Raw genomic sequence first — 16797 nt, 5'->3', positions numbered from 1 at the left:
TTTTAAGTTAAAAGGACCACAATTCTTGCAAAATGTAGTTTAGTGTTATGGTCATTGACCAACTTACTCGCCTAAAAATGATAATCAAATTGACAAAGGTTCAAAGTTTCCACTCTTCTTGTGCAGCAGAAAATTTGACCTATACGTACAAAAAGGGCCATAATTATGACAAAATGCAAGTGAGGGTTACTTACTCACCTTATGATGATGAACAAGTGTATAAAGTTTCAAATGTTATATAGTTTTTAAGAAACTCAGGGCGATAAAGTGACGAGAATATTTTGTAGGTCTAAAACATATATGTACTGAGATCACAAACAGTAGCAAGAATCTACGTACTTTTCGAATGACCATCCTAGTTCACTAAACGAAATGAAATATCTTGCCAATATCAAATTGTGAACAAGGTTTATAGCTTGGAGTGATCCAGCAGTTTTATGATCATCCGTGAAATAGTTATAAATTGTCTGAATGGCCATAAACATCTTAATTTCTATTTTCAAAGCCAAAGAAGAATGTACGACGAAATGGAAAGGCTTCGTGGTAAACTCCAGACGGAGACTAAAGCGAAAGAGGATGCTCTACGAAGGTTTTATAGATATTTAAATTCCGATTATCGTTGTTGTTTGTTTTAATATTTTTGATGTGCATGACTTAAACGGAAAACTAAATACTCAAACCAGACGGAATTAGTGCTTTATTGCATTAAATGAATCAGGACTAAGATAAAACCAGCATAAACTCTTATTGACCTAGAGCAGCTACGTTATAACATTGTGACATCATAGAACGAGGCGTCGTACACAGTCAATGATTATAATACCAGAAAATATATATAATACAAATATTGCCTTTAAGGTTCGGTCAATATTAGGATTTATTAACATGGGAAAAGAGATATCGACCTCACTAAAACGCAATAATTGAATAATATATCAATTAAAAAGTATAAACAAATTGAATAAGATGTCTGTCCTGCATCGATTTAAATAATACTTGAGTTTTATAATCATATAAGCACAAGTTGTCTATGCCATTTGTACCATTCAAATATTTTGTGTGCACTAATAATTTATACCGAAGATCTTTACTCAGTACTTCTGTGATATTTCTTTAAAAAGGTTCAGTTCAATAGCTTCAAGCACATTGCGGGACAACAACCCTAACATCACTGACCTTAGTGACCAGAACAGACCCACTAAAATAGCGGAGCGTTTGTCAGAGTTGTACGACAATCAGTGGACGGATGCATTTGATGCGCTAGAGGGTTCTATGTCGGAAAGACAGATAATTCAAACTCTGCTGGACACTTTAATGGTAAACACGAGACAAAAGAGAAATACTAAAAAAAATACAAAATTATTATTCACATAATAGAAATTTGGTAAGGTAAAGTTGCGTAGGAAGCATTTGACAAAACAGTGTCGCTAATGAAAAGGTAAATCACAATTGGAATATAATTAGAAACTTAAAGCAGACGCAGTCCTTGATACGTCAATCATCAAAATGCTTATCTAAAAAAAGTACACAAACAACAAATGTATAACTTGCCAGTGTATAAAGCACTACCACATAATTGCAGTATTTAACAAATGTATGTTCAAACAAAGTTTAACTATCTAATGATATGATAAAGCATTCCATTAAAAGATGAATATAAAATACTAGTATCATTAAATGCATTATAAAAGGGCAATATATATGGAGGTATCACAATCATGTACAAAACAAATGAGCATAAAGCAATTTGAAAATAGGTCATTGCCATTGATCGCTAGTTACCTGAAATATATGAGAACTTGGGGATTTGTTTCAGTTCACATTTTTCTGATAACAAATAGAAGGAAAAGTATATATATATTCTCTCCTTTTGTTTCACAAAACACGATTAAAATGAACGCAATATTAAATACCAAGTACAAAAATGACAGTTACAATTCAGTGCGCATGATATATAATAGTGTGCATGATATATAATTAAACATTTTACAATTGTATTTTCAGGGGTTTTCGTAAACTTTTGACATTGGTGCACACGCAAACCCAACTTCTCATTTTTATATTTTATCTGCAGAATGCGTATGAAGAATGTTGCAAACTTTCGAGTGAAAATTTCTACGAGAGGATCCAAAACTCCATTGAGTCTCCACTTGGGGTATGTTATGATTATATTCAAGTAACTTTCAGCTTTGGCAAAGCTATAATGACCGATGAAGTAAGATCGTCGCATGAATAAATATTTTAATGGATTTGACGGATAAATGAAAATAAACGCAAAATAACATTTAACTTGAAGACACCAGTTTTTTTTTTTGTTTTTTTTTTAAATTTCACCACATACAGAACAATTGCGTGCAAGAATGGTTCAAAAAGGTACCTTAGAGTAGTTACTTTACATTTCCCAATGAAAAATTTACAAGTTCTTCTGTTAGATACCAAATCAAAGACGCATAAAGAGGTTATACGTTTGAACATCCGAAAATGCAGTCTCCGGTTTCTATGTCTCCGGTCATTGATGCACGATTTAAAAAGCATATTTGTGGCCTGTTTGTTTGTCGTTGTTTTGTTGTTGTTGTTGTTGTTTCTCTTCTTCAGCATAATCTTACAAAATATAAATTGGAAGTTCCAAAAAGTAGAATTTGTATCGTTAAACGAGAAAGCAAACAATCAATGCAGTGCATTTAAAACTAATACAAAAACATAATCAAATAAATGACATACACTCAAAGACTTAAAAAAATTCTCATCTGAATATTTGATCCAAGAAGACTTTTCGTTCAAATACAAACAACCGTTCCTACAGACCTTTTCTTTCATACTCAGTCTGTCAGATTCTTTCTGAACGGACTGTTACGCCCAGGAAGCTTGCACATGTTTTCTCTTTTTATCCCCTCACTTTATTTTAACCTGCATGCTATAATAGGGTTATCACTTAACCCGGGTATAACATTGTCTTTGTGTACCTTTTATGTTTAGCCGAATAGCAGACCATCGACGGCAGTTGTCTTACCTGAACAGCTAAAACAGCAAATTAAAGAATTTCGCAAATCCCGAGCAGCATTTGTTATCAAAGACCTGGAAAGGGTAACTTAAAAATTATTTCCATGTTCAATGTTATTTGAATTGTAATGAAATTTTGATATTTTATGTTTATGTTATCCTATTTCTATTAATTCTGTCTCCACTCGGGCATACGTTTTGATATGATTGTCTGAGACTGAGCTGTAAACGCATTAAGTTATTAATGAATACCATACATTTATGATTTTTTTTCTCATACAGGTTATTACACCAAAACTTCAAATACCTAGCATTCATTTAGATGCAATGCAAACGTACTTATCGCAATGTGTCTGGATTGGATGGTTCTGTGCCGTCCAGGATCCTCCACTGGTGTTGAGTATATCTTCGTCAAGTAAGTTTGACACCAGCTGTTACAAGGAATACACAAAACGCGGCCCATACGTTCAATTCATAGTCTGGCCTGCTTTATTGCTACAAGCACAAGGCGCTATGTTATGCAAAGGTATTGCACAAGGTTGTGATAGTCCGCCTGAGAAATAAACTGTGCCAGCCTAACAGCAGGCTTACAGACAACAAGTCGACAAGACACTACGCACTGATAAAGCTGACATCTTTAGAACACAGCCTAAATTATTATACGAATGCGAGGCATGTCTAAACATCAAGTTCAAAGTTTAGAATCGCTATATGCTTATACTGGTGGATGAAGAAGATGTACCCACGATTCATTTGTCATCAGCTGCATTTCTTCTTCAAGAACAGACTTTAGGCTGCGTTTTAAATGTATGCCGGCTTACAACAATATACTTTTATTGCGGCTAGGAGAATATTTTACGAAACATAACGATTTAGATATTATCGTTTTACTGTAGTCAATAGTAATATGTTGTTTTGTTTCTGTACGTGTAGAAGTGAGTAGTACTAATAAATAATGCCGTCAACAATACTATAATTGTATAAAATCTATTATATATCGTATTTTTGTCAAGGGAAGCCAATTTTGTCAATACACATGTAAACATACATTTGTATCATTTCCGGATTATTTTGTGTCATTTTGTTTTTAAAGGTTCGTTTTAGCAATTCAAAACTTTAAAAGGCTTTGCCAAGCTATAATTACTATTGAAAGAAAGTACGTATTAATTCTTCTTTCTATGTACTTTAGCTTGTAATTAATCACGTTGTGAATACCATATCTTACAGTTTGATTTCTGTGTTACTATAACTAGTACTAGCATTTAACTGAGTGAGTGAGTTGGGTTTTACGGCGAATCGACACAAAATGGGCATATATCGCCGCATATAACTGAGAGCCCAAATGAACCAAATCTAACTTTCATCAGCTTTGTCTTCTTCGGACTGCATGTATGTACATGCTAATGTTTCAGAAGCTGTATACATATATTTGTAGTTGTGATGTATTTCATTTAAGAAATTTAGCGCGTTGTGAGTTATATATTTGCCTTGTATTTAAATAATACTGCCAATACATTTTTCAAACCGTGATTCATTTCTAACATTTACAGATTTGTTTCATTTATTTTTATTTTTATTTATTTTATTTGATTTATTCAGTGCTAAGCTTTTTAGAAGGTACAGACCTCTTTAAGGATGAAATTGTCTAGTCATAGCGGTTGTTCTTATGTCATATTCAATAGAGAGAATTAGGTAAAAAGCAAGTACATGTATTTTAAGTGACGACTTTTAACAAGAGCGTGAAATCTAAAGTTGGTTGTGACTTCGGAATTCACTTTGGTTTAAAGATACAGTTCTTTCGAGAAAAAAATACGCATTTTGCTAACGTCAGACATAAATGCAAGGACGTTCATTCTACAAGAAAGGGTGCTAAAGGCAGCTAACTAGCAAATATTTACCGTCTTATGTGTAAATGTGTCCCGCATATACAGCCCAGAGCTCCAGATAAGATTTTAGGTTAAAGGGTATTTTACCCCCTAGTTTTTTTTTCAAAGGGTATTTTACTCCTAGATATTTTTTCAAAAGGGTATTTTAGAATTCTAAACGGTTTTTCAGAATTCGAAATCATTTAAAAGGGTAATAATAATAACTGTTTTTTTGTGTTTGTTTGTATAATTTTCTGATATTCATGTGCTCCGCTGAAGTGCCTTTGCCGACCAATGCTGTTTTCCTGTATATTTTTTGAGCCTTCATTCAAATAGTTTTTACATTTTGTTTACGGCATACATTACATCTTAATTTCAGTTACTGACCACTGCGATATATCAACAGCCAGTGATTCTTTGACTGTCAATGTTTTTTTTTCAGTAATATCCACATGTATGGTGCTTCGGCTTTTTCAACAGTTACCCATAATATATCACAGATCGCGTGCTTAGCGATAGGCATTGTCCGAGTCATCTCTTGTCACACACTTTTAATATATTTGAAGAAGAAAATGGCATTATTTTACGATATCGTTTGCGTTAAGGTGGCAGGGGAGTGCAGATTCGCGAATTCCACATTGACGTGTGGGTACCAGTGTTGAAATATCCATAAAAATCTCGTTTTTGCTTATTTTTCTTTGAAACTACTATGGACTATTGCAGATACTATAGACTACATAAAGACGACTCTCCGGTCCTATGCACCTGTCGCTTTTCATGCCAGATATAGTGAAAATTGGCCAAATCACCCAAATTTTATAGACCAAAATTAGCCTAACCGGGCCTCACTTTGAACTCTGCCATTCATCCATTTTGTATTTTTAAATCCAATTTCGTAGCATATATGTATAGTGCGAACATAGATGCATACCCAGGTGGTGTGGAATGTGTCTCCCAACCACCACTTTATTTCCCTAATTTTCACTTGAAAAAAAGTGGATGGATGACAGCCGAGCGTCTGGCCGACTTTTTGTTCTGATGTTTATGTTTTAGCCTCAACCAGAAGTACGGAGCTAGGAATTTTAAAACACCCGCCATGTAGAATCATTAACCGTTCCTCATTCCCTAGATATATTAAAGAATTAATAATGATAAATAACCAGTAAGATAGATATGCCTTTATATCTACCCTGTCCTGTTTATACAGAAAATCGACCGGGGCCAAACTACGAAACCGCTCCCCTGCCACCTTAAGTTTTTAAGATGTTTAAATAAAATAAAATATAACCTGTCCTGAATCCTAAGACACTTATAGTGATATCAACTGAACAAAAAGTGTTGCCGTACCTTGCAAGATAGCCGGTGAATAAGCCAACAAAAGTGCCCACCCCTCCACGCAAAAATCAGCCAAAATTTGCATTCTGAATCAAAGTAACCCCGAAAAACTATTTACTGCCTTTAAAGTTAATTTCACACGATATTAACATTTTAAAGCCTTTCAAATGTTAAAACCATGTACTTTTAACATAATTTTGGTATACAAATGCAGATTACCGTACTTATCCTATCGGGACACCCCTTAAAGGCCACCCATCCATCATTTGGGGCCACCCCATCCATTATATAGCTTAATGGCATTGCTAGATATAGACACAGGTGTTGCTTTTAAACAAAATGGCATGAATAGTCATTATCTAGGCACTAATTTCTTCTTTTGGCCGTTTTATGATACGAATCCTACAGGCTGGGGGTCCTTAGCTTCATTATTATATGGCCACCTACTGCCATTTTGGGACTCGCTAGGCCGAATTTAGTACTTAGAAATGAATAAAAACCACTATAGGTTGCAGTTCATTCCGTAATGGGTTTAAATACATGCAAAATGTCAATATTTGAGTGGTTTGAAAATTTGCCTATTTTCCTTAAGGTGGCAGGGAAGTGCAGATTCGCGAATTCCACATTGACGTGTGGGTACCAGTGTTGAAATATCCATAAAAATCTCGTTTTTGCTTATTTTTCTTTGAAACTACTATGGACTATTGCAGATACTATAGACTACATAAAGACGACTCTCCGGTCCTATGCACCTGTCGCTTTTCATGCCAGATATAGTGAAAATTGGCCAAATCACCCAAATTTTATAGACCAAAATTAGCCTAACCGGGCCTCACTTTGAACTCTGCCATTCATCCATTTTGTATTTTTAAATCCAATTTCGTAGCATATATGTATAGTGCGAACATAGATGCATACCCAGGTGGTGTGGAATGTGTCTCCCAACCACCACTTTATTTCCCTAATTTTCACTTGAAAAAAAGTGGATGGATGACAGCCGAGCGTCTGGCCGACTTTTTGTTCTGATGTTTATGTTTTAGCCTCAACCAGAAGTACGGAGCTAGGAATTTTAAAACACCCGCCATGTAGAATCATTAACCGTTCCTCATTCCCTAGATATATTAAAGAATTAATAATGATAAATAACCAGTAAGATAGATATGCCTTTATATCTACCCTGTCCTGTTTATACAGAAAATCGACCGGGGCCAAACTACGAAACCGCTCCCCTGCCACCTTTGCTTTATGAGACGCCATTTTTGTTTGTTGTACTCGATTACAAAAAGGATTTGCTTGATTTACGATAAAATTGGATAACGTACTTTAATCGAGTAAACTGCGTATCCCGTTTTTTCAATGCGTATCAGTACGCGTAGGTTTGATTTTAAATGCGTTTTCTGTAAATTTCAAAACGTATTTACGCAAATATGCATCATATCTGGAGCTCTGCTATAACAGCTATGGTTTACATATTGAAAATATGCATGTTTTAGGCTTTAAATTGTATGTATGATAATTCCTGTATATTCAAGAAACATTGATGTAAATATTTACTATAGACAAGAAAATATACAGACAGTTAGTGTTAGACTTTTAAAAAATTACAGAAATCAAAATTATATATATACATATAGATATTTCAAGAACTTACACCTGCATTCATCTTTTCCTGAGATGTTGTTTATAATGAAATTTGGAAGGTGAGTTCACAAATCATATAACTCTCCAGTTTTAGGTATACAGAATAATTTACATTTGTTACTTATTTGGAATAATGTGAGATATTATATGATGTATATTAATGTTTATTTAGAAATAAAAGCGGTATGTACACTTTTACAAAATCGGATTTGATTTCTTTCCATTGTTTTTTTTTTTTTTTTTTTTTTTTTTTTTTTTTTTGACAATCTGATGACATGAAATTAAGTCATACAACAGCCTCATCGTGATTTATATAGCCTTGGTGTTGGTGTAATGATATCTGGATTTCTGGTCTCAGTCTAACAAAGGTGACATTTCTTTTACTGCCATAACGCTGTCAAGTACCATATGTATAGCTATCTTAGCTTATTTACTAATTCTGCGTCCATACTCCAACCATTTAAGAGATATATTAGTGACGATTCATTCTGACTTGTCACCTTTAAGGATATGATGTAATGATAACTGGATGTTGTTTATAGCTATGTAGGCGGGAATGAATGGGTGACGTTGGAAAACATGACATACAAGATCGAATATTGTATGTCCAGTTCATCATAATGCATGTACCGTTTCATTAAAAATATACTTTTATCTTTAAACAGGACCAGTCTTTACCTTTCCCATCCATCCATCAGGGCCGTGTGCGCAAAACTTTATCCAGTGGTTTTTATCCAATAGACAGAGTCTTTTTCCAACGTGCAGCATTTATAAATGACAATTTACCAGAACACAGATTTAATGACGGATATTTGGAGAAAAGATTTCAAAGTTTAGTTAGTGGACTTAAGCAGTGGATTAAGTATTGTGTAACTCGACCCAGATGTTCGTCATAGTCTCGAGAAGAACCTCTGAATTATACCTTTGGTTTATTTGGGCATGCGCAATCGTGCTTATCGGGAATGGTTTCAGCCAAACATGTCAAGCAACATCTAAGTAAAATACATGGCCACGCTTTTCATTAACGATTTTGATTAGTCGTGAATTGTAAACGAGCTACATTTTGTAATTTAATAGGGAACCATCATGCAAGATATCATACGTAATTTCATAAAGTGTGCATTAATGTAGGAATAGCGCATGTTTTTTCATGTTATAACATCTGCAGAATCCCGAGGGATTGGTTGGTACCCGAGTCCCCTAACGGGCTCGGGTACCAACCAATCCCTCGGGATTCTGCAGATGTTATAACAAGAAATGAACATGCGTTTACGCTATTCTAGCATAAAAACTGATAAATGGATACAATGCCTCTCAATGTCATTAATGTTTGGCGAAATGCTCGGGAATGTCTGACGTCATTTCGTTTTTATTATCCATTTTGGGGCCGAATGACGTTTACGTTTTGCCACGGAACGCGCATATATAAAAAGGTGTTATAACAGCACGCGAGCGCGAGAATCTCTCTGTTAACACACGTTTTCTCTCCTGTCAAAACACCCCTGAAAAGTGACAAGAACAGAAGTTTTATGCTAGAATTAGTGTTGATGATGATGCAAGTGAAAGGAGGTATTCGATTCACAAAAGACGCGGGACTGTCAGTCTAAATTAACGGCTTACTCTGAGCCAAGTTTTAAATGAGTTTAAGTGCAATAATGAAAGAATAGAATAAGGAAATACTATTCTATTCTAAGTATGTTGGCTTTAGGCTAGAAGAAGTGTTAATGGAAGGCGTTGATCTTACGTATCTACTGCAAGATACCAAAAACACTTGGAAAATTGTACAGTGCAGGATTATTGACACTTGTTAAATGATGCCTTATTTCGGTCATCCCCAACTATTGTTAGTCTGATTTACCATTGGTACTAACAAACTCATTTTCTTTTCAGTATTTTAGTATTTCGCAAAGCCACTATGTTGTTTTTTTCATAGCACGGCTCATATGTATTCCATTTTTCCTAACAATTTAAACCACTTGTTTTCGAAGCCCGAAAGTTGGCTATGTCTTGGCACTCCGCCATCTATATAAAAGTAAAGTAATGATTTCTGAGAGCTGTCGGAAACGAAAAAAAATCAAAGCAACGTTTCATTGTTTATTAATCTGGAAATAAAAAACAAAAAGACCATGACCAAAATGCAATAATAAACAGATAAACCTACAAACGTTAATTGCAGACGTTATATAGTGCGGGAAACCTATAAATAGCCAACTGATTTTTATATGATCGATTTTCATATATTTGGATGTATATATTCAGAATAAAGCGTAAGGATATAATTGTTTGCATTTTAAACTTAAGTAAACTGATATACCTTACGATTCTTTCCGATCTGTACAAACTGAATATTTATAACACTATGGAATATTCAATTACCCTGCGTTTAATATCTTTACATTTTATATGGCAACGAAGCGGAAGTATGTCAAAACTTTGGTAATTATACTTGACTAAACGTTGTCAAAATGAATTGTTTAATGTTGACAATATGGATAATACAGTTATATCATTTTTTATCTTACTATCTAAACATCGGTAGTCAAGTAATGTAATAGATCTGACATATATTTGGTACTGATAAATCTTATCTATGTATGTTAGTTTGTATCAGAGTGTGTGTGTATGAATAATGGAATAAAATAACGTTGCAAAAATGGATACTATCCACTTTTGGGCAAATTCAAGGAAAGAATCTGGCGACAGGACTTGCGTGAAAATGAAAAAATAAAAGCCTTATTTAAACAAGTTGTCAACGAAGCGGCTGGAAAACATATTCCTCTGACATCTATTACGGGACACGAGGATATCATATCTGCCATTGCACATTTCGGGAATATTAACCAAAGGTTTGGAAAAGGTGAAACACTTCTCCACTGGGCTGCAAGCTATGAACCGGCGTATGCGTTAGCTACATCAAAAGTCCTAGTTCTACTTCTGCTTGGAGCTGATCCAAATATTCAAGATAATCTGGGACGTACACCACTACACTGGGTGGTAAATCATGATTGTTCAGATATGGCAGAGGACAGCGAAATTCAATACGAAAGGAGAAGTAAATCAGATGCTATAAAAGTAGTTAATCACTTGCTGTCCTTTAATGCTTCCCCAAATATAGTTGACATTTATGGTGCGTCACCACTTTGTCATGCAGTATGGTCGAAAAACAACGACATTGCTAGTATTCTACACCCTTTTACATGTGAACATTTTATCAGAACTCCGGAGTTTTTCCTTCTCGAAAATGAGAACACCAAAAGCATCAGATGTTCGAATGTTGACCAGTGGATACAAGAGCATACCTCGAGCGTAAATGAGAACAAGGACAGGTTGCAACATCTCTTATCTTCCCCTGGTATTGGTTTATTGCATCATGGAGAGGAAATTGAAATGCAAAAAGTTCAGGTCATCGCACTATTCAAAAGGTATTTAAAGTGTGAAGTGTTTTCTTTTTCCTTCTTTAAATTCCATTTTAAGAAACACTAATAGTTGTTTATAATAACGTTAGCAACATTAAAGTATACATTATGGTAATTATTTCTGTCATTCCTTTCATTTAACAACTTGCTGTTAAGAGGTGACTGGATTTTATGAAAACACTGAATTTTGTTCTGTAATGACTTTTTTGATGTATAATCATATTTCTTTCTTATTTAAGGTTATCTCTCAATATCAAGAAAGAAGATCCATTGCTTGAATTCGTTCCAACTTTGGCAGGAAGTATGGCAGAAGGAACAAAATGCCAAAAACCGGACGAACAAGATATCATGCTTCGTCTTATTAAGTTTGAAGATTTGTGTATTCCTGAAGAATCGGAGCATGAGCCACATGGAGTGATAACTCTAAAATTCAATGGCAACGACATGGAAACCAAGGAATATCAAAAGTATATTATCGATGGGTATTTGAATAGAGAGGAGATCCTGTACTCTTTGATAACCAAGATAGAAAAAGAGCTTTCTTCAGTATCTTTTTGGTCTGAAAATGACATCATAAATATCTACCCAACACATGATACGACAGTCGAACTGAAACAGGCTATTGAAGTTGGTGACATTGGCAACCTTACATTCATTTGGCATGGAAAGCATTACAAGCAGATAAAATTATCTGTAGATGTTGTACCTGCTATTATCATCAAGGAATGGCAACCGGGCAATGCGCTTACAGAAGATCCCACAGGTAGAGCTGTACCGAATGAAACTTTTCTAATACTTCGAGCATCTATTGAGGATTTTGACTATGACTTAGAATTACACGGAGATCTTAATTCTAACATAGAAACAGCTGGTGTAGACCTTTCTACTCTAGAAACTTTAAATGGTAAAGATTGGGATTCAGGAAGCGACTGTATATCTGAAAAGAGTGACGAGGACTGCGATAAAGATCCAGTAAACGTAACCTCTGGTATTTATAGTGCTAGTATGGTAAGATCGTTAAGAAAAGACTTCGGATTTTCGATTCCAAAAACTAAGAATATTGCAAGAAATATTGATGCAATCTTGGGTGAAATTAATGAAGTCCAAACAACGAATAAACGAACGAAAACAGCAGAAGATAACGACACCAAAATACAATCAGTTCAAAAACATCACAAATCCGACTCCTATAAAGATAGTTTTGCACTTGTCACAACTGAAAAAAACGTAGAGATCGGACAGCATAACGAAATGGGCTCTATAAACCATGAAACCGGTTCAGACAACTTAGACAAAAACAATACTAAAGTCATTAAATCAGCATTAGGTAAGTGTCAGAACTATGAAAATGATAGAGGAAGGCAGCAAAATACCGTGAGTCATGACAGTACCAAATCATCAGTGATGAGTGACAGTAACAAGAGACTGAATGAAACTATTGGTAAAACGTCAAATCTGAAAGGTATGTCAGATGGAACATATAATATGGACATATTGCCCGATTCTAAAGACAACAAATGTGCTTTGGAATTGATAATACAGTCTGGAGGGATTGCAGGTATGGACGATTTTACAGAAGATAAGAGTGAACAACAAACAGGCAGCTGTGAAACAGAAAATCAAGATGAATTCTCCTTAATATTTCGGCGAGTAAAAGAGAATCGAGATGCAACTGAGACAGACATTTTTCGAACAAACGTTGATCAAAACCAAAGTAACTGCAATAATAAGGAATACGATAAAAATGACGAAAAATTACATGAGGAAATTGTAAGCAACGTGATAGCGAGTTTTGATGGATTCGGCAATGTGAACGTTAAACCAATCGAAGGAAACGATATCGGAGCCGAGAGTGCTGATTACTCTTTTACGGTGCATTTTGAAGATGAAAATAACAAAGATGACGATAATGATGAAGATTCCGATGATTATGAAACTGGTGTTTCAGAAGAAGATATCGAAGATCCGCGTGAAGACATGGGCTTTAGAATATCATACAGCAAGTGGGAAAATGAAACTATGGCGGCTTTCCCTAAATGTATTAAAACTGCATATATACTTAGCAAGATTCTGGTGTCTTACGTGCCTAAAGTAAGGACGCCGCTCAACAGGGGAATCCATAAGAACATGAAAGGGTACAGTTCTATTAAAGACATATTTAGTTACTTGTTAAAAATGGCACTTTTTACTGTAGTAAGAAATAATCGAGGTCACCGGTGTCTGACAAGTGATTCCGATGTCCAAGATAGAATTGAGGAGCCACAAGAATTAGAAAATACTACTGATGTCGTTGAACAGGTCATTTACTCTAGAACAGGCGGCCAGGACAGTTCCAAAGTCAATGAAGAACGCAAAACAACCTTGCATCCACTAAGCTCAAATGAACTGCTGCAAGTTGCTTTCTGGGTTAACGAATTGTTTTCCGAGATAGAAGCCTCTGCTGAAGCAGGTCGTCTTGCGACATACTTTGATCCGAAAATTAACATTTTGGATCGAATTGCTAACTCGGGCAAACAAAAAGGAAAACCATATCCGGCTATGCTTTATCTACGAAAGCACTGTAAAATGATCAGATCTTTGGTGCGTATAGAAGACGAAAAACCTATGCTTTGCTGAATATTATATAAATATCATATGGCAGCGTGTTTGACATTGATATTGTCAACCCAAGGGCAGAATGTCACCTGAGGCGAAAGCCGAGTGGTGACATTCTGTTTCGAGGGTTGACAATATCAATGTCAAACACGCTGTCATATGATATTTATTTTGTTATACCGAACAAAATTTAGTACATAAAAATGTTTAAAAATGTTTTTAATTCATTAAAATTTAACAGTTTCGTCTTTAGCGCGGTAATTGCCTGTGTACACATTGAATAGTGCATTACTACTATATGTGTACAATAGAGACAATCATTTGACTAAAATATTGAAGCAGTTAATTGCCCTTATATGACATTCAAAATATCAGCGCGGTCACATGACCTGACAGTCACTTTCGCTTGGTCACGTGTCAAAAGGGTTGAAAATGTTTTTGATAGTCAAAATATCTCTTTCTCGGGTAATGGGATTTTATTATTCAATTTGTAGACAAAAAAGAGATATAATAATAGACTATGTGACGTTACTATGCACAATTGTAGACAAACAACGGAAAGAAAATGTCTTGGTGTTTGCCAGTATTATTTCAGTGGACAAATACTATTCCTTATTTACATGTTAAATTCGCAAGCCTGCGACGCAACGACTGCTTTCATAACTTGCGAATCTAAAGAAATCACTTTTGTTGTAGCATACTGGAGGTTGCTTAAAAATGAAACGATACTAGTAAATAACATTTTTGTCATTAAAATCATCTCTAGAACTGGTAGGAGAAATGTTGCAAGTCTTATACAGTGAGCATGGTCATTTGGCTAACATAAACATGCATAATTCGATTTTGATTTTTGTCGATTAGGGAAATCAGCATACCACTATATACGTTTCACAACTTAGGATGGTGTTGAGGTTGTGTCGGTGATTTGTCATATAGGAAGCTGGAGTTAAATACTACGACGGCCGTCTTTTTTTTTTTTTTTTTTCAAAGAAAACTTTGAGACATTATTATACATCTTTCGAGTTCTTATCATCACTTTTGTAATTTTTTTCATTAGTATTGCCATTTACAACTAAAGTTTATTTATCATTATTCATCAGCAGTCTGTTTCGCCGGCTGTGTTAGTGGATTTTTGGAGTAGGAATCCACAGCAATATTTTTTTTAAGCTCAGCATTAGATACAATAATAACGTATCTAATCTGTCCCTGTATATAACATATTGATGGTATGTTCTGTAAAATATGTCATACTTGTTTGAAAAATAGGTATTACAATATGCAACAGACTTTCATTTCATTTCATCTTATCCCTCGTGTTGCTATATGGATTCACATAACGTTATGTTAAAGATGAAAAATACAGGGAATTTGAGCGACTCTGTCGTATACCGAACCCAAAAATACAAAACTTTACCTGTACTGTCAATGTTATCAAGATGGTAGTACATTTTTGTGTCAATATCAAAGATAAATTTATTTAATCATACTGATTTGTAAACATTATCCTGATAAGAGACTGTACAAAACATCGTTGACCTCTAGACCGTACAGTATGTATAAATTGAGTGCATTCTTTAATTTCTTTATATAAAGCATCTTTATATGTGGGCGATAAGGTGGAACATCTGTTTTATTTTTTAATCAAATCCATTTTGTAATAACTGAGATATAGTGAAAATGCATCAAAATTAACTTTAAATTCTAAGTAAAAGGGGGCATCATTCATGAAAAATTGGTGTCAGAGTTATGCACCTTGTGTCAAATGACTGGGTGATATAAAGGTGGAACATCTATTTTAAGTTTGAATCAAATCCATTTAGTAATAACTGAGATATAGATTTCTGCACGGAACGGAACGCGACTTGACGCGACAATACTGACTCCTATATATCCCCCAAATGTTTGGTGGGGGTATAGTCAATTGGTATCAGTAGTTCATACTTAAGATGGATTACAGATGTCTTTACTCGAGGTAATTGTTAATGCTCATAATTTTTACCTGCTCTCATACTGTATAAACGAATTCCGAATGTCCGGAAATCAGAAACTTAGTTTTCACAGACCGCTTGCTCGAGCATCAGGGCTTGCTCGAGTAATTCATGTGATCCATGGTTCTGTTCCTTATAGTTTGTTTGTGTGTTTTTTTTGATTGCTCAAGACCCTTGACAACTCCTTGTGACCTTAAATTATCGGTATTTTTCTTTGCACTAACTTACATACCGTTTCATTTAAAATTGGTGAGAAAATAGACTGAATATATTACGCAATACATTTTGTATTTTGTCATAAAAAGGGAATCTCTCTGATAAAATTACATATTTCAGACCCTGACCCTTCACCATTACCAAAGTTAGGAGGGCTCGACCTCTTTTTATAATGGTTCATACCAGATCTTCTCCTAAATAAAGCTGTCAGATCCTTTGGAAAGTATATAACACAACTAAACACAATAATGGCAGGTTCGGTTTATATTTGAGCCGTGCCATGAGAAAACCAACATAGTGACATCCGCGCAGTCTGGTCAGGATCAAGCTGTTCGCTTTCAAAGCCTATTGGAATTAGAGAAACTGTGAGCGAACAACATGCTGGCTGCAAAGCCACTATGTTGGTTTCCCCATGGCGCGGCTCATTTATTCTGTTTGGATTCAGTGTTGCTACAGTTTCTGGTCCTTTGCAATCATGGAGTCCATTCAGCATATGTGTAATAGAGTTCCGCTTAAGCCGGTGCTAGGGGACGCATTTTCATTACCTCTCATGAACAGACTCAGTCATTCCGAGTCTACTATTATTCTTCTTGGTTGCATTCTTTGCTTCCAAAGTATGTATTCATAGATTTTATTATAAAAGTTTGTTCACGGAGGTGATGAATTGTACAGCATCCTTGAATTTACCTTAAGAAGAAGTCTATAATACAGAAATATTAAATGGTCTCCATGATCCAAAAC

General features: G+C 35.0%; 2 protein-coding genes across 8 annotated transcripts in view; both read left to right on the top strand.

The window, feature by feature from the left end:
• LOC123556780 (trichohyalin-like) overlaps positions 1-7240 on the top strand; it is a 38921-nt gene extending 31681 nt beyond the window's left edge. For all 7 annotated transcript variants that reach the window (XM_053543178.1, XM_053543176.1, XM_053543174.1 and 4 more), the window contains 5 exons: positions 506-589; positions 1122-1317; positions 2075-2155; positions 2977-3084; positions 3283-7240. In XM_053543178.1, coding sequence (XP_053399153.1) covers positions 506-589; positions 1122-1317; positions 2075-2155; positions 2977-3084; positions 3283-3564 — 751 coding nt within the window. In that variant the 3' untranslated portion in view covers positions 3565-7240. The remainder of the gene's footprint in view (positions 1-505; positions 590-1121; positions 1318-2074; positions 2156-2976; positions 3085-3282) is intronic.
• Positions 7241-10130: 2890 nt separating this feature from the next.
• On the top strand, positions 10131-15136 carry LOC123556781 (protein PF3D7_1417600-like). The gene is made up of 2 exons (XM_045347756.2): positions 10131-11263; positions 11497-15136. Exons 1-2 carry the CDS (start codon positions 10857-10859, stop codon positions 13871-13873), a joined length of 2784 nt encoding a protein of 927 aa, XP_045203691.2. The 5' UTR covers positions 10131-10856; the 3' UTR covers positions 13874-15136.
• Positions 15137-16797: the final 1661 nt, after the last annotated feature.

The sequence above is a fragment of the Mercenaria mercenaria genome, chromosome 5, assembly GCF_021730395.1.
Source record: "Mercenaria mercenaria strain notata chromosome 5, MADL_Memer_1, whole genome shotgun sequence".
NCBI lineage: Eukaryota > Metazoa > Mollusca > Bivalvia > Venerida > Veneridae > Mercenaria > Mercenaria mercenaria.
Note: the sequence above shows the minus strand (reverse complement) of the source record. Positions and strands in the feature narration are given on the sequence as shown.